The sequence below is a fragment of the Bolinopsis microptera genome, chromosome 2 (genome assembly GCF_026151205.1).
Source record: "Bolinopsis microptera isolate Bmic1 chromosome 2, MBARI_Bmic_1.0, whole genome shotgun sequence".
In the NCBI taxonomy this organism is placed as follows: Eukaryota; Metazoa; Ctenophora; class Tentaculata; order Lobata; family Bolinopsidae; genus Bolinopsis; species Bolinopsis microptera.
This window is the reverse complement of record NC_087073.1, coordinates 6,895,218-6,915,070: the sequence shown is the minus strand read 5'-3', so window position 1 is coordinate 6,915,070 and position 19,853 is coordinate 6,895,218. Positions and strand designations below refer to the sequence as shown.

The 19,853-nt window shown below is 37.1% G+C and overlaps 4 protein-coding genes across 5 annotated transcripts; all 4 read right to left on the bottom strand.

Moving 5' to 3' along the window:
• Positions 1 to 6,027: 6,027 nt before the first annotated feature.
• On the bottom strand, positions 6,028 to 8,417 carry LOC134826263 (GPI mannosyltransferase 1-like). Its single transcript, XM_063838579.1, has 2 exons — positions 8,225 to 8,417; positions 6,028 to 7,500 (listed from the first exon to the last, which is right to left on the bottom strand). The coding sequence occupies exons 1-2, from the start codon at positions 8,410 to 8,412 to the stop codon at positions 6,510 to 6,512; spliced, it is 1,179 nt and encodes a 392-aa protein (XP_063694649.1). The 5' UTR covers positions 8,413 to 8,417; the 3' UTR covers positions 6,028 to 6,509.
• Positions 8,418 to 8,560: 143 nt separating this feature from the next.
• LOC134826563 (uncharacterized) lies at positions 8,561 to 10,568 on the bottom strand. Its single transcript, XM_063838975.1, has 2 exons — positions 10,446 to 10,568; positions 8,561 to 10,287 (listed from the first exon to the last, which is right to left on the bottom strand). The coding sequence occupies exons 1-2, from the start codon at positions 10,566 to 10,568 to the stop codon at positions 9,478 to 9,480; spliced, it is 933 nt and encodes a 310-aa protein (XP_063695045.1). The 3' UTR covers positions 8,561 to 9,477.
• Positions 10,569 to 14,950: 4,382 nt separating this feature from the next.
• LOC134811394 (zinc finger protein 501-like) lies at positions 14,951 to 16,590 on the bottom strand. The gene has a single exon (XM_063818189.1). The coding sequence runs from the start codon at positions 16,244 to 16,246 to the stop codon at positions 15,185 to 15,187; it is 1,062 nt and encodes a 353-aa protein (XP_063674259.1). The 5' UTR covers positions 16,247 to 16,590; the 3' UTR covers positions 14,951 to 15,184.
• A 91-nt stretch (positions 16,591 to 16,681) lies between these two features.
• Positions 16,682 to 18,576, bottom strand: LOC134811393 (gastrula zinc finger protein XlCGF8.2DB-like). Of its 2 annotated transcripts, XM_063818187.1 has the most exons (2): positions 17,298 to 18,576; positions 16,682 to 17,198 (listed from the first exon to the last, which is right to left on the bottom strand). In XM_063818187.1, exons 1-2 carry the CDS (start codon positions 18,319 to 18,321, stop codon positions 17,110 to 17,112), a joined length of 1,113 nt encoding a protein of 370 aa, XP_063674257.1. In that variant the 5' UTR covers positions 18,322 to 18,576; the 3' UTR covers positions 16,682 to 17,109. The 2 variants fall into 2 exon arrangements, with proteins under 2 accessions (XP_063674257.1, XP_063674258.1); XM_063818188.1 differs by having other exon boundaries at positions 17,120 to 18,576.
• Positions 18,577 to 19,853: the final 1,277 nt, after the last annotated feature.

The following is a 19,853-nucleotide window of genomic DNA, read 5'->3' as shown; positions in this document are numbered from 1 at the left end:
AATCGATTTATTGTAAACTTGTTTATTCTGTAATAAATGGCATAAAATTGAAATTTTTGTTAAACTGAAATTTTTGTTTAACTGAATTTTTTATTTTTTCATGCTGATTTGGAGGCCATTAAAGCATTTGACCCAGTCAAAAAAGTTTCAGTTGTATATCTTTTACGGTTTTTGCGGAAAATCGCGTTAAAGTTGATGCTGTGGTGTCACTAAAATGGTACGGATAAACACATATATAATCACTGATGATTGGTATTGTTTTATACATATCATGAAACGGATCGTTTGCCCGCCAATTTTGATTTGTTTCAATTGTTCGAATTATATATAATATATATACAGGGTGGGCCAAAAGTCAGTACCCATACGTTGGCCTTTATAGCTCAGTCACTGAGTGCCCAATTTAAATACTTCCTTCTGGTATGACTTAGTACCACCACTGGTTCGAGGAATTTGTCAACTCGAAAAATATTCGTGTTCATTTTTTTCAAATGGAGGTTCATTTTCACATTTATTTGATAGTTTGGATAGTCGGATCAAGCTAAATGTTATTGAATTGTGTTTGGCAATTCGAATTACGTTTGTCCCGAAAGAATTAGAACTGTAGCTTCTCAGATGACCGAGATATGAAGCATAACGAGTTTATTCATTACGTGTGATCAGGTGATTGGTTGTATATTATCGTCTCGCTTTACATATAGTAAGATTATATACTATTGAAAATTTTTATGCTGGGTACAATGCTTTTATGGCCTTTATGAAAAAATAAAAAATTGGCCAAGTGCAAGGAATGAACAATTTAACTCCCGAAAATTGGCCCCCAAATGCTGTAAAAATCACAAAATATACAAATATCGCTGCCTCTTGACGCCACTTTAGATCAGATTTAGCATTTAGCATTTTAAATGGTTCAAAGATTATTACAAACGTAAAGCTTCAAGGACATTCCTAAACTACTTTAAGATCCTCAAATCTAACGTTGAGATGAATTCGCGATAACTTCAACCACTAAATCTAACAGTTTAAAGTAAGTAACCCTCGTATGAAAGTTGACCTTTGATGAGATTTTCATAATTTATATGATCTAGGGGTTAGCTATTTATCCAATCTTAACGCGTTGTAGATAACGCGCCGGAGTCTTAATCTAAGTTTGTGCAGGAATTGAAGCACAAATTTAAATTTTTATAAAGTCCTTTGATCTTATGGTGACAAATTAAAATTTAAATGTACTAGATCTTCTTGGTTTGACAGGCGTGAACCATACGTGAAGTTGAGCCATGTACCTAGTTTATTGACGTCGTGACAAAAATTGACCAATCCTCTTCCAGTTTATACAAATCAAACTCTGAAGCACTATAACGTGACAAAACAAATAAAATGGTTGATGTTCATCTCACTAGTAATTAGTATTCAGATCTAATATCTATGAAGCGTAATCATTTAAAAGCAACTTTCCAAGAAATCAAGGTCGGATCCATGACAAATATAAAATCTCACGAGTTTCATGATAGGTCTTGCGTAAACAATCACAGAAGCGGAGTTTCCATCACTTAATTAATAACAGTCTGGGTGCACTTCTGCCGGGAATCTGAAGAAATCGTAACTAAGCGATAATATTGATTCCTATGCAGAAATACAGAACTATCTACACTATACCCGTATCGGGTCTAGTGTAGATAGTTCCGTATCTGATTATCAGCACCAGACCTGTCATGGTGATGATAGATGTGGAAACAAAGAAGCTGGGATTAGTGCCATAATCTGATGTACATCTTGGACTTATGACTGAATACACGATGCCTGCTTTGTCAGTTACCGAAGCACCAGTTATCTTCAACTCTAATCAAAATGGTTATAATCACTCGACACGACTAGTCATCACTGTCATGACTCATATGACAAGTCATATGCTAGCGATATAGTCTCATGTGACCACTGGTTTAAATAATATGATAGGTTGAAAAATAAGAATTAAGTACTATTTGTCATAGCCTCGTATCTGAAGTCAATATTTCTTAATGGTTGAAAATATATGCGGTAACGGTACTAACAGAAAGTTAGAAACCGTGAACACATGTATTAATTGTTACAATTTGCAACTTACACCAAATGTGGATGCATGAATGATACTCAGGGCTCCATATTACAAGAGTGACAACTGCACTAGACATTTTTGAAGCATACGTTAATCAAAGTCAAACATATTTTGCAGCAGTCATTCAGTCAATAAATTAAATCAATGAGCATACCCATTCTGGCTGAAAAAAGTAAGTACAATTCTTGGAAAACTCCATTTAAAAATCGAACCTTGATTTAAATTCTTCTGTTCGTAAGTTACACAGCTTCACAGTCTGCTGATAGTCAGTCATTTCCTAGTCTATACCTATTGGCTATTGCAGGCGTCGCAAACTATGTCACACAATAAACGGAAAATAAACGGTGAATCATACGATCCCGCACCAAGACGGGAATGTAGGTAACTGGTCACACGAATTGTTCGGTACCTTCCGCTATGACTAAGGATCGGTATATCTAGCACATAAAGAAACGAATATATTGATAGAAACTTGAAGAGATAAAGCATTAACACATATCGTACTGTTTCTTGAGGAACAAAGCTATGGTGCTTGTTTCCGTCGAAACAAGGCAAATGCAATAATGCAGCCACGTTACAAACTTTTATATCTATGTTGTATAATATTCCATTTTCTTTGTCAATAAAGCTCAGACTTCTCACTCGAGAGTCGAGAGAGAACAACAAAATAAAATGTCTCTTACTGCAAATTAATACGCTATTTTCTTTCCGTAGAATTGATGTAATGAGAAACAGTATAATTTATATATTTGCAATATACGCCTTTAAAAGAGCAGATTGCCAGGACAAGATATGAAAAGACAACTAACTGAGAATAAATTGTACGAACAACTTTATCAACATCGTTCACATAACTCGCTGTCAAGAAAATGATTTCCGATCTCATAAACATAAACAATAAAGCCGCCGGCCATGCCGGGAGCAACGCCACTTGTATTGAGGTAAAGCGATCTTAACAGAGCGATTAGTTTACTTTGAGGATAGTACCAACTACCATCTGTGTTCTATGAATATTGATGGAAATTTGCATCGTCAGTCTTATTATCATGATGTGTCATTGTCGGAGACGTCGCTGTTACCATTCACGTGTACAGTGCCACTTCAATAGTGCGAATATCATGCTTATCCGGAGTGGTTACAAATGTTACAGTAATTCTTGACTGCTGATGATCATGCCTTATCGATGATCAATTCTAGTTTGACAAAATATGAAGTTCTGTTGAAGTGACGGTAGATCAATAAATATCTCAAATGATAGACATGTTATTACAACAATTATTATATAATATAATATATATTATTATATAATATATATATTATATATCAATAATAAATTATTGATTGAAACAAATAAAAGCCTCTGATCTTCCTCCAACAATCAAGTGGTTGACATTGATGTTAAAGCCATCTGTATAGTACCCTACAGTCTACACAGCAACAATACGCTAACAAGTCAACCTTTCGTACACTATTTATGTGACAGGAACACAAATATCAGGGCTAGTAATTACCTTTATTAAGTTATTATATATAACTGTACTGTACAACATCAGGAAACTTTGGGTAACAGTAGCTTCAAGTTACTTTTTGTTTTCCTGAGCTGTTGTGTCCATTGTATTTGTCAATCTACTGTAGCTTGACAAATACAATGGACACAACAGGACAGGAGAACAAAAAGGATTATGTGAATATTATAATATATAATATTGGACAATTATATACCCAATATTCAGGGATCGCACGTGTGAGTTACAATAGACACCAAATTCTGCGTCAGGGCACTATCAAATAAAGGGCGCCCCAAAATGAGCTAGTCGAGTACAGCCTAAATAAAGGGCGCCCCAAAATGAGCTAATCGAGTACAGCCTTAATAAAGGGCGCCCCAAAATGAGCTAGTCGAGTACAGCTTAAATAAAACACAACAGGACAGGAAAACAAAAAGGATTATGTGAATATTATATAATAATGGACAATATACCCAATATTCAGGGATCGCACGTGTGAGTTACAATAGACACCAAATTCTGCGTCAGGGCACTATCAAATAAAGGGCGCCCCAAAAATGAGATAGTTGAGTACAGCCTAAATAAAGGGCGCCCCAAAATGAGATAGTCGAGTACAGCCTATATAAAGGGCGCCCCAAAAATGAGATAGTTGAGTACAGCCTAAATAAAGGGCGCCCCAAAATGAGATAGACGAGTACAGCCTAAATAAAGGGCGCCCCAAAATGAGATAGTCGAGTATTTGAGTATAACAGCCTACAAGTAGTGAGGTAGTAGTGTGTTAACCCTGCTCATACAAATCTCTCATTTCCTTGCTTCTTATTTTAATAATTATCAACAATAACATTACAGTATTAATTCCATCCCACTCCTCGCAATAACGAGCATAGTAGTTAATAGTTAATAGTACCGTGTTTACAGTATGTACTGAAGGCCGAAGGGGTATCTTAGAGCTTAGGAAGTTTCTTGAAATTTTAACAGGTACCACTCCTCATTTAAAGATTTAACCCTCAATTAAGTTTGCTATCAGTCGGCCCGGCTGAGTCGACCGAGGAGATCGCGTAGATCCAATGGATCCTTAGCTACTCCCTAGACTAGGTGACACTGGGATATAATTATAACGGGAAATTGGGCGATTAGGTTTGGCCTCTATACGGCCACTATACGGCCACTATACTCATGCCAAGGTAAAACAACATTGAAAAATCCATTTAAACATTATAACATGTTCCACTCTACGCCTTTAATCTAATTATTTCAGCTAGGTGAAACGAGTATAGAGCGATTTAACAGGTGTCCTACCCCTAGGACCCAGTATTGATTAGAAGCTGGTAAGTAGGTAACCCCAGCTGTTCTGGTTACACTACCTGGCTATTTCAAATTCCTCTCAAGTTTTACAGAGTTTTACAGAGAACAGCTCAGTTATCATGGATAAGTAATCATGCACAATTCCTGGTTACACAACATAACTACTGCTTTGTTCCATAATAACATAATAATCCATGTCCAAGCGATTTGAACTACATGTTTTTACTACTACCCTAGTAACTAAAGAACTAACAATGGCAACAGAAATGTACCGTGCTGGTGTCATATTTTACTGCTTTAGATTTAATCAAAGGAGCCAAGGTCCGTTCATAACATGGAGCAGGTGGTTTCCAATGGGGTAATAGCTATGTAAATCTATAAATATCTTAGCACTGTATAAATATCTGTGCACACCATGTAGATATCGAAAACAAATAACATCTTCTCTGATTCCCAACAAGAGGCCACAGTTCAGTCCTGAGAAACAAAAAGCAAAAACCTAAAATTCAGTATGTGACGCTCTCTCCAACTCTCTTTATCTCACCAGCCTCCCTTTCTCTCTAATCTACCAATTCTCAATTCTCCCCCGCCGGAAATTCCACGAAAGTTCTGATCGCACGACCGACATATTGGGCTAGTTAATTATCTGTTCCGTGCATGTCCCATCCAAACTAAATGTAGTTACCTAATTACTAATTAAACCCAATGAGAAATGACCCTATCTCCCACCACCCAAACCAGCTGTATTTCAGGGCTCTAATTCGTGTTATTAACTGATATGAAGTTAGGGTTCAGTAGCCTACTCTTCTAAACGGTTTCGTGCTGATATTTCCTGTCATGTGTCATCTAAACGACAGGTGACAACCCATTACTGAGCTGAGGTCTAACGGGTAAAATAAGCGTGTGGTTAATGGTTGTTGGAGGAGAGACTAGGTCGGAGGAAAGGAGCTAAAGGAAAACAACTGATAACTGATTGGGAACTTGGCAGCGACACTCAAATACCACGACAGGAATAGCTGAGATTCCGTATTTTAGAGAACAGCTGGGGATACCAGGTACCAGGTGGCATGACTAATGTTCAGGGAACACACGCCTCGTACAAAGAGAGTAAATACGAAAAGGGTATGTTGCAGTAAAACGTAAACATATTTGAGAAATACAACTTCGAAATGGTACAAACAATATCATTATATATCACAACAGCTATTGTGTTACAGATATCACCATTTTGGAACAATTCCTACATGATAACTTCTATGTGAAGTTCTCTGGTGTCCAACACCAAGTTACATTCTTCAAACAATATCGCAACAAAGTTCAGTAACTCTAAGGTAATAACGGCGAGAGTGCACACATTTTACATAAATATATCAAAGAAAACTTCTGTACAGGAATTCAGACAATGCGCTGTAGCGTTATCATTAGCGGTTGGTAAGGAGTGAAAGAGATAAATACTTGATCTATATTTTTAAAGCTGTAAAGGTAGAGCTGCTATTGATGTCTAATTGAGCTCTTACTAGTCACTATGCTATGTGGCGTCTGGTTGGACTAAAGAAAAAATGAAATTAGTCCATAATGTCAATCTGACATTAAACATAATATTGTCAGTCCATTTTCTTAGGAGTCACAGTTCGAGATGACCGAATCAAAGAACAAACAATCCAAGACTGCGACAACAAAAAGAACAAAGACGCAAAGTGCATGAGCAGAAAATAGTTGGCACACTCAAACTCCACCAGAAAGCCGGTTAACAACCACAGTCCCTGTCCAGCAAACCAGACACCAACAAGAGAACAGGCTCTGACTAGACTCAGGTTCAGACAGGGGTAGAGTAAGGGCAGCAGCCATAAGTACCACAAAAAGTACTGAGATGTGGAAACTTTGTTGAACATTACAAAAGACACGGTCTGCAGGGTCAAACACAACTCGAGATTAGCATATTGCTTTATCGCAAACAGTGATGAGAGGGCAGCTTGGGGGAGAAAACAGAGGAACCGAATCAAGCTGGTGAGTTGACCAATAGGAGCGTATTTGGTCAGATACAGTAGGTAGAAATAGGGTGAGAAGTTGTGGCGAGTATCTGTCCTCACTAGGTGGTAAAGAAAGCTCTCATAGATAAAGTCGTAGCCGTACAAATAGTAAAATGTCGACAAAAAGACAGCTTGTACCGCAACAAATGACGCAACAAATCGAATAGTTCTGCTGTTAAAAAAGGAATGATGGCCCGGGACACAGTACGCGAGATACAAATACAAAGGAAGGGAATATATTATGGGGTAAATCTTGAGATGTACGGCTAACGACAGTGCAACCCCTGCAGAAACAGGTCGGTTCTGTTTCACAGCATAAAGTGCGAACAGAACCACAACACCCAGCAGTGACTCCGCATTACCTCGGGTGGATACCCCCGCTGAAATGGGGTTCAGGAGCCAGAGGGCTGAGCCTGTGATACAGGTGTTGTGGGCGTGTCCGCTACTAGATAATATCTTGTAGAGGAGATATCCAATAACCAGATCTCCGGCAGTGAAGAGCAGCTTACCGAAACAGGACAGGATCGTGTTGGGCTGCAGCAGGACTGCCAGCAGCGGTGTATATCTGACGGACGATTCGATTAGATCTTATTCTACCTCATACGGCTTCATCTAATGAACACAAACCAAACGGTGTTCCACTGTGCATATTTGTAATTTACTAGTGTCACCTGGCTGTTAATCTGGCTGTAATAAATCAGTCGGATTATGTACGGTACACAAAATATGACAAATGATAGCGGAGTTTCAGTGGGCACCTCATTAAAAATATGATATATTGAAGTAGAAACCATGATAACGGAGATAAGAAATGTTATAATTTGACGGATCAGATTTTTTCATAATCTTACAGATTATGTTGAATAATAAAACAGCACAGAACACACTAGGAATATTAGCAGATTGCGTTTTACTGCTATAGGGAGAGGGAGTTATACTGTATGGGGTGAGGGGGACTTCAATCAAGTAATTTGACCATATTATGTTAAACTAGCCATGAATATTGAGTGGACAGAGCAGCCGTGATCTGAGGAGCTTGTTAATTAGTTGCCCAAAACGAACAATCGGAAATTAGAATCCTCTAGTCTAGCAGTATTTCGAGCACCATACCTAAAACTCTAAAAGGAACTTATGAAATATGGTGTGTAGAAGGTGAGAAAATTAAAGGATATCTACTGAACACATTTACTTATCATAATTCTGCAGTATAATGCGCATAATTAACGTGGGAATCCGTAACTAGACACAATTAACATGTAAAGAATAGCGACAGTCTAAACAAAACATACCTGTAGGTAAGGCGTTGGTAAGGTGAAGCCCCCGAGCGCACGTGTCGCGCGGCGTCACTAAACACCTTGTAATCCACATCTGTGTACTGTAACAAGGAGTGAGAGTCGTGGATCTCCCCGTACAAGACCAGACACACTCTTATGAAGAGGGAGAAGGAGACGAGACGGGACAGGGACAGGGTTACCATCACTAGCTCCTGGTAGGAGGAGTAGCAGGTGGTCAGTATAATGAATAATGATGTTCATCATATGACACGGAATATGTTGTGGATAAAAAAGAAAAGGTCATAATTTAGGAATATTCCACGCACATAGAGAGCGAAGGTGAGAAGAAATGGTCTAGAGAAAATGAATAAAAATCTTAACAATACATCAACATTTACTTATTTCTTTATTTACAGAAGTTACCTATAAAATCGAACTCACTACTTTAATCGTGTAGATACAGATTGAATCCGAATCAAACGTTACAAAATATGAAATGATACAAAAATGTTCAACGCACTAAACAAAATTTAACGTTACTAAAGAAAATTAGCAACAATTTAACAAAGCTCAATAAAAGGAGTCAGAAAGAAAGTGTATTATATATTATCAAGTTCAATATTATAATCAAATACAGCCAACAGAATGCGACCAGAGATTCACTGTTTCATCAAGTTGTGAAGTTGTAGTAGAAAGTTAGCAAGATATTAGATGTGCTGAACTATCACCTCTAATTCCAACTTGTCCACTTGTAATACGCTGATTATAATGGTTAAACCAATCACAAATAAAATCGGGCGATTGTGTCTCACATCATCATTTTGCACTGTTCTTCTGAGGAATGAACGTTTCTAATTTCTGTTTAATGAAAATTAGAGGAGTCATTATTAGAGAGTTATTACCGACCTGGTATTTCAGTAATAACTAAACTACAACTGTAACCAGCAACGTGGCCAAAGGACTCACAGAATCTCAACAACACGGAAGATACTCTCTTCTATTCTCAAACCACAGGTAAGTCAGGCAGTGGTGCACACTCTGTTGATATCTCACTAGTGAGATTGTGGTTTTTCTTCATTCTTAAAGTCGAGTGTGTCCCACAACCAAGCAATCTGCCTAGAAGTCCTACATTATATAATTTTATATAATGAGCTGGACATAAGTGGCAATTAGCTCTTGAAAACAAACAAACAAACAAACAAACAAACAAACTACAATAGTTCCCAAGTTAGAAGCGACTCATTAAAATTCCATCTTCCATTACATATTCAGGACTTTATCAGTGGAGTGTAAATAGTCCCCTTCTCGTTCCACTCCCCAGCAGTATAGAACCTGTGTTTACACTGCGGTATTCCTCCTGCTATGGAGGCTCCAAGCCAGGCACTCTTGTTCCGCTCCGGTGGAAGGTGATATTTTATAGAGCGGCTGTTAGTGTAGCTAACTCCACATTTATCTTCAAAGTACTGACTGTCCAATTTATACGACGTACTGCCGACAGCTATCACTCTTGATATTTTATCATACTTCTCCAAGAGACTACGCACGATGTCTGGTATACTACGAGAATGACAGTCAGCACTGAAGATAACCTCTCTCGGATCCGTACCACCGGATAGTTTCACTACATCACACCCTCCCCTGACCACTATAATACGGTCCACTAGCTGCCACCCCACGAAGGTCTCTACCCGGGTCTCCCTGTACCCGATATCAACAACCACGCTGTTCTCCCCATCATCAATCAACCCAACCGCTTCTCCGGGCGTCATCACGCACAGTGACAGCACTTTCAGCTCCGAGAACACCAGATCAGCAATCTCATTGAGGAGAGTGGATGATCTGGTGGGGACGACTAGTGCTAAACGAGTCTCTGTCGGCTGCAGATTAATACCGTACTGTTCGGACCAGCATTTTCTCAGAGCAGTCACTAAAGCTTGTTTCTGGTTTACTTTCTCTTCTGTGGTGTCTAACAAAGGGATAGATTTGCCCTCATCAGGTTCTATAAGAGTTGAGTCTGTTGAGGTGAGAACGTGTACCTGTTCTATGAGAGTTGAGTCTGTTGTGGTGAGAACGTGTACCTGTTGGGAGATTTAAAAAGCTTTAAATGAACGATATCTCATTCTACAGTATGATAAAGGGCGTAAAGAGAATGCTTCCCGGAATCAGCACAATGAAGGGAACAATATGCTAATGAAATTTTAATTATTCATCTTCCACCCGTAGTCCCTGAGTGGACCTGTTGGGAGAGGTATCTACAGGTTTTCTCCCCAGCGTAGGCTGCTTTTATCATCCGTGATCCGAGAGTAATGACCATGGTCTCCAGATCTCCGTCATCGTCTGATTCGTTATCTGCTGACATTCTGAGGTTTTAAAGTGCTGTTCATAAACTAATTAATTAGTATTTTATTTCTTAAAAATTAAACATTTTAAGACTTTTAGCCTCTGATAGAGCGGGATGGAAGAAATTGTTATAGCGTGTGTATCAGTATTTCTTTTTTTCAGGCTACTTAACAGATCTTTAAGATATTCATTTATGCTCTATTTTTGATTTGAATAAAGTTATATAATAATTAATTTCTTAAAGTTCATAGGAATGTGATGTTCAAACGAGCGTTTGTGAATTGGCTACAACTGTAGATATATAGCAAGTAGTTCAACTTGAAGTGGTCAATGAACTTTGTACCACTCAATTTGTATACTTAAAATATACACTTCTATATATTTTTAAGACAGTGATTGATATTCTTGTAAGCAATTTTTGGCAGGATTTCAAATTGGCAGCCTCTATTATAATAGTCTTTATGTCGAAATATTAACATGAACATGTAGATGCTGGGGAGTAAAGACTTAAAGAGGACTGATAGTGATACTCGAGGAAAGCTGGCGATGCAACTTTTCTATCTATAAGGCTATATAGGGGGGGGGGGGGGGGGGGTTAGGACATGGGGGGAGGGACATGGCGTGATAAAGAATCGTACGGACAACAATCACACTTAAAAAGCTTTAATCAGTGTGAATACGTTGGTGCTTGATTAACCCTCGTTTACGAACAACTTTCACGCTTAAACGTTTCGGTGTGAAAGTTTTCAAAACGAATGTCATTTTGATGTTGGAGTTATATGGATCTAAAACGAAAAGCTTTTGAAATATCCTAAATTCAGTTGTGTGCGAGTAGTTATGATTTTTCACCAAAGTTAACATAACTTCCGTTAGTAACAGCGCTATTTGGTTTTGAAGGGAATTCTCTCGGCGGTATTCGAAATTGTAACTGCTTTTACCCAATATAAAGATAAATTGTAAGAGTTGGAATAATATTCTCTAAAATATTCGAAAAGCCAACCAATACCAGTTATTTTATTATTTGTTCAGATTGTTTTTCATAGTTTCATGTAATAACTCACTCTAAGTTATCCATTAAACTTATTACTTTTAAAAATGTATTAGATAATATAGTATTAGATAATATAGTATATATATATTTTGTAGCTGTACTCCTACACATTAAAAGTCGGTGTTGATTAGATCTTCGAAATAAGTCTTTGCATCATTTTATTAAACATCGTTATCTGAGATAAAATTGTTCTAAAAGCAACTGGAATATTCACAAATCTTTAAAATAACTTACACACTAGGAAAGGAAAACAAGTCTTAGGAAGACGTACAAAACTATGTGACTTAAAACGGTACAAAACTAAAATATACTGAGTAATAATCAAACGAAAATAATGGCTGCGTACATTTTATCTAATCTATTAAAGATTAGTTTCTCGGAAAAAGCTAGATTTCTCTGAATCAAGCAGTAAAAATATATAAATAGTAATGAATATAACACGTCTCTGATAGCAATATTGTAAACTAAACACGGGTTAATAGGCTGAGATCATGTCAAATAAAATAAATAAACTAAACACTAAGCTCCAGCGGATTTAAAAAGGATGTGGTTACTATCGAGGGTGTTCATACCCCCATAACGCTCAAGGGTTTTCAATTGGGTCTGGTAGAACCCCTCTCTAGCTTCCATGGCCTTTTCCCTATCTGCTTGACTTATTTCAGGTTTAAATTCAAGAGCGTCCACTATAATAACAGAAAGGTGCGTACTAAGTGAAGAGTTATATAAGGCTACTGAACTAAAATCTAAATCATGATCAATATCTAAAAAGTGATTTACTAACTTACAACTTCTGATACCTTTCTTAATGTGGCTCTTATGATTAGAAAATCTCTTAGGGAGATTAGAAGTAGTATATCCTACATACGACTGTTTACAAGTTCTACACTCCATTAAATAAATAAGGTTATTACTCTGACAAGTTATATATTTAGTAATAGGGAAAACTTGTTTAGAATGGTGACTACTAAATTTGGAACAAGGGGACAGGAAACTTTGCTTACAAACATAGCATTTTCCACAGGCATGGCACCCTGCGTTGTCAGCCTCCCGAACAGCCGGCAATATTGCAGCGTCTGGTTCAAGAAATTGACTAGCAGTGGCTTCTCCATCTCTATCACTGCTTACAGTTCCACTAGCACGATACTTATTGTGTACAAGCATGCCACCGATAGTTTGATTCTTTCGGTGACTTACAAATACACTGTCAGCACGTACTAGCTTCTTCAAGGCTGGATCGAGATTAAGAAGGTGCTTATACTTGTGAATAATGCTCCCCATGTTGGGAAGTGCTGGATTCTGATCCATCACCATGGGTATTAGACAAGTAGTCGTCTCATCCTTATTTTTAGGGGCATACAAGTTTTTCCTATTGGTTATATCACTAAATTTGTTAAAAGCATCGTCTACAATACTAGAATGGTAACCACGGGCTACAAGGTAACCAGTATATACCTCCCTTTGCTCTAAGAAATTAGTGTCTTCACTATTGTTCTGCCTCACTCGCCTCGCCACACCATAGGGTATGTTTTTGAGAACATGGCTCCTATGACATGAGGTGGGGATGAGATAGCAGTGGGTGTCACTGGGCTTAGAGTAAAGTTTGGTATGAATAACATCGCCAACAGCATAGACATAGGTGTCTAAAAACTCAACACCATCCTTAGAGTAGTCGTAAGTAAACACAAGGTCCGGATGGATACTATTGAGCCATTCCATAAATTGTAGAAGCTCCTCAACAGTACCAGGCCAGGCCATGTATATATCGTCACGCAACCTACCCCAGAATGCTGGTCTGTGTGGCGGGCCATGTTCTAAATCTCTTTCATTAACTAAAATATCGATCTTATCCATTGCACAATCTGCATACTCACATGAGTTCTTAGGACCCATCGCCGCTCCACGCTCCTGACGGTATGTTATACCGTTGAACGAAGCTATGTTGTAATCAAGAGTGATTCTAGAGCACTAATAATGCATTCTGTACTGAACAATTGATCATAACTACTTCTTTCATTCAGGTGCTTGGTGCATTGTTGGATCCCCATATCCCTGGGGATATTGGTGAACATGTTGGATATATCTATGGCAACATGTATCACCTCCTTACCCAACAATATGGTCGACTCATTCAAGCTATCAATCTTCCTCAAAAAATGTGGGGTGTCAATAATTCTATAATCTAAAATAGCCTTCTTCAATTCGTATGCAGTCAGGGCAGATAGGTTCTCAATGTACGAACCACATCCAGTAGTAATCATCCTCCCAGGGTACAAAGGTGGCTTGTGGGCCTTGGGATTCAGGTACATATTACCAGGCTGGTTGAGCTCCGTACACGGAATAACCCACTCCCTGACCTTCTTAGACATACCTAATTCTTCTTTATACTTGACTGTCCAACATGAAATTTTATCAATTAATTCTGAAACTAAATCATCTACATTATTTACAATACTATATACAGATCTATCATTCAAATGTACACCTATTCGTTGAATATATTCTTCCTCTCCAAGAAGAAAGAATCCTACCCCTTTGTCAAAAGGTCTAATAACCACATCCTTCCATCCTTTCACTTCTTTGAGAGCTGATCTGATAGGTGCAGCGATGTTGTCTGGTGAAACATACTTCTGAGTTGGCCGGTGGAGATCAACTTCTGCTCTGCAGCATTTAATGAATGCCTCGAGTGCAGGGTTTTTACATGATTCAAAAGTACGTGATGATTCGGCCTTGATGAGGCAGCGCTCCATGTCAGTAACTCTTTTATCTGCTTTGTTGGGTCCACATTTGAAGCTATCAAAAACAACTTTGGCTCTCATTTTGGAAAACCATGTACACAAATCGTTCTCGAAGCGACTCAGATCTGGTAGGGGAGGTGTAGGTGCAAACTTATGAGACAAGAAGAAGACATATAGTTGCTCTTTGGTGAGCTCCTTGTCTGTAAGGTTAACAACTGTTCTGGACATGTTTTCCATTGATAAGTCTTCAACCTTCGGAAGGGTGCCTTTGATCAATGTCCTCTGATGTCTGTGAGACGAAGTACGGTTGACCTTTTTCCTCTTATATATATATATAATATGTTTTGATTAAAAGTCTTGAAAAGTGCACTTTTTAACAGCTTTAGACTGATTTGAATGTTTTGCACAGCAGATTAAAGATTCTTCATGCATAATTTTTATTCATATTGTTTTGAAGTGTAAATTTGATTTTAATTCTAAATCTAATTATAATCTTAGTAATAAAACTTACAGTTATGAGTATAAATAAAGATTGAAAAACTAAATAAATCAAAAAGGCGAATCTACTCGTGTTTAAGCATGAAATTATATTTAAACACTTTTCACCAAGAAAAATCTTCATACGTTTAACAAAATGATACCAATAAAATGGTTACAAAAATCATTGCCCCAGCCCCCATACCAGTTCCAGTTCCATCTTTAAAAATTCTATATTATGGTTCGAATAGCATATATATAAGCAATCTGAATATGTTTCTCTCCAGAGTGAATTGTCATATGTGTACTAAGATAGCTTGATAACTGATTGTCTTGTGACAAATGAACACTCTGAAAATTTGTAGGGTTTCTTCATTTCTTGTTCGAGTGAATTCTCATATGTCTAGTAAGATAATTAGATTGTCTTGTAGCAAATGAACACTCTGAACACTTGAAGGGTTTCTCTCCAAAATGAATTCTCATATGTCTAGTAAGATCCCTGGATCGTCTTGTATTATATGAACACTCTGAACATTTAAAAAGTTTCTCTCCAGAATGAATTCTCATATGTGTACTAAGATGACCTGATTGTCTTGTAGCAAATGAACACTCTGAACACTTAAAGGGTTTCTCTCCATAGTGAATAGTCATATGCCTAGTAAGATCCCTGGATCGTCTTGTATTATATGAACACTCTGAACATTTAAAGGGTTTCTCTCCAGAGTGAATAGTCAAATGGCTAGTAAGGCCACTATTACTGCTTGCAGAAAATGGACACTCTAAACACTTGAAGGGTTTCTCTCCAGAATGAATTCTCATATGTGTAGTTAGATTACATTTATCTTTTGTAGCATAGGAACACTCTGAACATTTAAAGGGTTTCTCTCCCGATGCAGAGTGAATAATCATATGTCTAGTAAGATCACAGGATCGTCTTGTAATATATGAACACTCTGAACATTTGAAGGGTTTCTCTCCAGAATGAATTCTCATATGTTCAGTTAGACTATATTTATGTTTTGTAGCAAATGAACACTTTGAACTTCTGAAGGGTTTCACAGACAAACTCTCAGTAGAAGACATAACTAATGTCTTCTCAGGATCTGTTACAGTAGAGTTATCTGCACTATCAAGGTTGTCAAGCACTTCTCGGCTGCTCTGACCATGATGCTGTTTTACATGTTCTATTAACTGGGTGTCTGAGTAAACATGTTCAGCACAAACCGGACAGATAAAAACAGATGGTTTATCTGATTCAGATGTTATTTCTTGTTTTATGGGACAATTTGATGCTGATTTATGTTCTTTGATATGCTCAACAAAGTAGTCTTCTGAAAAGTAATGTGCTCCGCACATTGGGCAGAGGAAACCGTTGGATTTCTCTGAGATCTCCACTTGTTCTGATTTGATCTCTTGTTTACAATCTTTCGACATTCTAGGATATTGAAAAATTAGATAAATAATAACATACACATTATATTAATTGTAAATTCGACCGTCAAGAAATTTTGCATTCATACCGTGATACAACGAAATTCAAATGAAAGCCGGAAAGAAATGGATATATTCATTATCAACACATCAATTCTGCCGTTTTCTGACAAATGTGCTAAAAGATCGTGTTCGAAATTCTGAATTTTTTCACCCAGATTTCTTTATTGGATCAAGAAGTATGTGTGTCAGCAAATTAGTAACTTGCAAACTTTTCTGAATCAATAATTGTTGATAAATAAACTAAGGAAGAGAACAATACTTAGTAAATTATGTATTAACAATGTACCTCAATCTTCAAGATATCACAATAAACAGGCATCATTGTAACGTCATATTATAATCAAATACAAAATTTCAAATATTTCACAGAAACTAGACTTCTTTAACATTTTTGTTTATTTACCCAAAATATGCCATCAGAGAAAAAGCACGGCACATATTTCGAATACATATTATCAAGTCTAAATACAAGTCTACAAAGGATACTGTGTGACCTAGCTGCACAGCTGCAGATTAAAGATTCTTTGCAAATAATTTTCATTCATATTGTTTTGAAGTGTAAATTTGATTTTAATTCTAGTTCTAAATCTAATTCTAATAAAAGTTGCAGTTATGATTAAAAATAAAGTTTGAAAAACTAAATAAATCAAAAAAGGCGAATCTACTCGTGTTTAAGCATGAAATTATATTTAAACGCTTTTCGCCCTGAGGAGAAATCTTCGGACGTTTAACAAAATGATACCAATAAAATGGTTACAAAAATCATTGCCCCAGTCCCCACACCAGTTCCATCTAAAAATGTTCTATATGGTTCGATTAGCATATATATAATAAGCACTCTGAATGGGTTTCTCTCCAGAGTGAGTTCTCATATAATGTGTACTAAGATAGCCTCATAACTGATTGTCTTGTTACAAATGAACACTCTGAAAATTTGTAGGGTTTCTTCATTTCTTGTTCGAGTGAGTTCTCATATGACTAGTAAGATTACCTGATTGTCTTGTAGCAAATGAACACTCTGAACACTTGAAGGGTTTCTCTCCAGAGTGAATAGTCATATGACTAGTAAGATTACCTGATTGTCTTGTAACAAATGAACACTCTGAACACTTGAAGGGTTTCTCTCCGGAATGAATTCTCATATGTGTAGTTAGATAAAATTTATGTTTTGTAGCAAAGGAACACTCTGAACACTTAAAGGGTTTTTCTCCAGATTCAGAGTGAATAGTCATATGTCTAGTAAGATCCCTGGATCGTCTTGTATTATATGAACACTCTGAACATTTAAAGGGTTTCTCTCCAGAGTGAATAGTCATATGGCTAGTAAGGCCACTATTACTGCTTGTAGCAAATGAACACTCTGAACACTTGAAGGGTTTCTCTCCAGATGCAGAGTGAATAGTCATATGTCTAGCAAGATCACTGGATCGTCTTGTAGTATATGAACACTCTGAACATTTTAAGGGTTTCTCTCCAGAATGAATTCTCATATGATTATTTAGACTAAATATATGTTTTGTAGCAAATGGACACTCTGAACATTTGAAGGGTTTCTCTTCAGAATGAATTCTCATATGTGCAGTTAGACTAAAGTTATGTTTTGTAGCAAATGAACACTCTGAACATTTGAAAGGTTTCACAGACAAACTCTCAGTAGAAGACATAACTAATGTCATCTCAGGATCTGTTACAGTCGAGTTATCTGCACTATCAAGGTTGTCAGGCACTTTTCGGCTGCTCTGACCATGATGCTGTTTTACATGTTCTATTAATTGGGTATCTGAGTAAACATGTTCAGCACAAACTGGACAGATAAAAACAGACGGTTTATCTGATTCAGATGCTATATCTTGTTTTATGGAACAATTTGATGCTGATTTATGTTCTTTGATGTGCTCCACAAAGTAGTTTTCTGAAAAGTAATGTGCTCCACACATTGGGCAGAGGAAACCGTTGGATTTCTCAGAGATCTCCACTTGTTCTGATTTGATCTCTTTTTTTAAATCTTTAGACATTCTAGGATATTGAAAAATTAGATACAACGAAATTCAAATGAAAGATAGATAATATATGATGTATTGATTATCAACACACCATTTCTGCCGTTTTCTGTCAAATGTGCTTAAAGATCATTTTTGAAATTCTGAATTTTTACCCAAATTTCTTTATTGGGTCAAGAAGTGTGTGTGTAAGCAAATTAGTAACTTGCAAACCTTTCTGGATCAATAATTATTGATAAATAAAACAAGGAATAAAAATAATACAAGTAAATTATGGATGCCTTCCGAAATAGCTTTTTTCATAGATCTATGCTGAAATGGAATAGTCTACCAGTATGTATCCGGCAGTCAGAGCGGATTTCTACTTTTAAGGCCAAACTGATCAAGTACCTCTGGGCTGCCGATACAGTCTGGCCAGATTAGCTCATCAGTCTTATGAGTCTAAGAAATTTGTTTTTGTTGATTACAATTCTGTCCGTCCAATTTCCTATCTGCTTGTCCTTTTCTTTTTTCTTATCAGTTGTGACGGAATTGTAATGAACAAAATCCTTATAATTATTTATGATATGTTTGATTACTTGTTAATGTTTGTCATTCAAATTTGGTAGACGGCCCCAACGTTAATGTGGCTCTTGCTATGTGTTGGTTCAGCCGAATTAATTATTATATAATCAAGTTTATTTTTCTCGTTAGTTGTCATCCGGCCAAATATTAAGCAACTTATATTGCAGTACCATTTATCATTTAGTATATCAAAATATGTCATTGTAACTTTGCATGGCTGAAATGTAACGCTTGATTTATATATATAATGATTAATTGAATTTTCAAATATTAAAAAAAAAAAATTAACAATCAGGAGGTGACCGGGACATGATTTCTGGCCTGACCGGGACCGGGACCGGGATACAAAATGTGACTTGACCGGGACCGGGACCGGGACTGAGATTCAAAGAGATTATCAATTTACCGGGACCGGGACCAGGACCGGGATGAAAAATGTGACTTGACCGGGACCGGGATAGCTCAAAATTGCCAATCCCGGTACCGGGAATTCCGGTCGATTACTGGTTAATTCATGATCATAATTTATTACTCAAACTTGTTTAGCAATTTTAAACATTGTTGTATTTGGCTCAGAGGATGTTTAAAGATGAAATTCACAATGAATGAAAGGAAAAACTTAAAATCACAGTGAATGAAATTATGTAAAAGAGCCCGGTCAAAATCCCGGCAAATTTGAGTGATTGACGGGGACCGGGACCGGGACCGGGACCGGGACCGGGACCGGGATAGCTCAAAATTGCCAATCCCGGTACCGGGATTCCCGGAACCGGGAATCCCGGTCACCTCCTGTTAATAATGTACCTATTACAATACACAGATATCACTGTAACGTCATACTGTATAATCTATAAAATATTAAAATTTCAAATAGTTCACAGAAAACTAGACTTATTTATCATATTTGTTTATTAACCCAAAATATGCCATCAGAGAAAAAAGCACGACACATACTTCGAATACATATATCAAGTCTAAATACA

Excerpts from the sequence above, each read along its gene's own strand:
- LOC134826263 (XM_063838579.1), bottom strand. The coding sequence starts at position 8,412 with ATGGTAACCCTGTCCCTGTCCCGTCTCGTCTCCTTCTCCCTCTTCATA. Across the intron at positions 7,501-8,224 it reads TACCAACGCCTTACCTACAG|ATATACACCGCTGCTGGCAG; the intron begins GTATGTTTTGTT and ends ATCGTCCGTCAG.
- LOC134826563 (XM_063838975.1), bottom strand. The coding sequence starts at position 10,568 with ATGTCAGCAGATAACGAATCAGACGATGACGGAGATCTGGAGACCATG. Across the intron at positions 10,288-10,445 it reads GTAGATACCTCTCCCAACAG|GTACACGTTCTCACCACAAC; the intron begins GTCCACTCAGGG and ends ATCTCCCAACAG.
- LOC134811394 (XM_063818189.1), bottom strand. The coding sequence starts at position 16,246 with ATGTCGAAAGATTGTAAACAAGAGATCAAATCAGAACAAGTGGAGATC.
- LOC134811393 (XM_063818187.1), bottom strand. The coding sequence starts at position 18,321 with ATGTCTAAAGATTTAAAAAAAGAGATCAAATCAGAACAAGTGGAGATC. Across the intron at positions 17,199-17,297 it reads ATTTGCTACAAGACAATCAG|GCTATCTTAGTACACATTAT; the intron begins GTAATCTTACTA and ends ATCAGTTATGAG.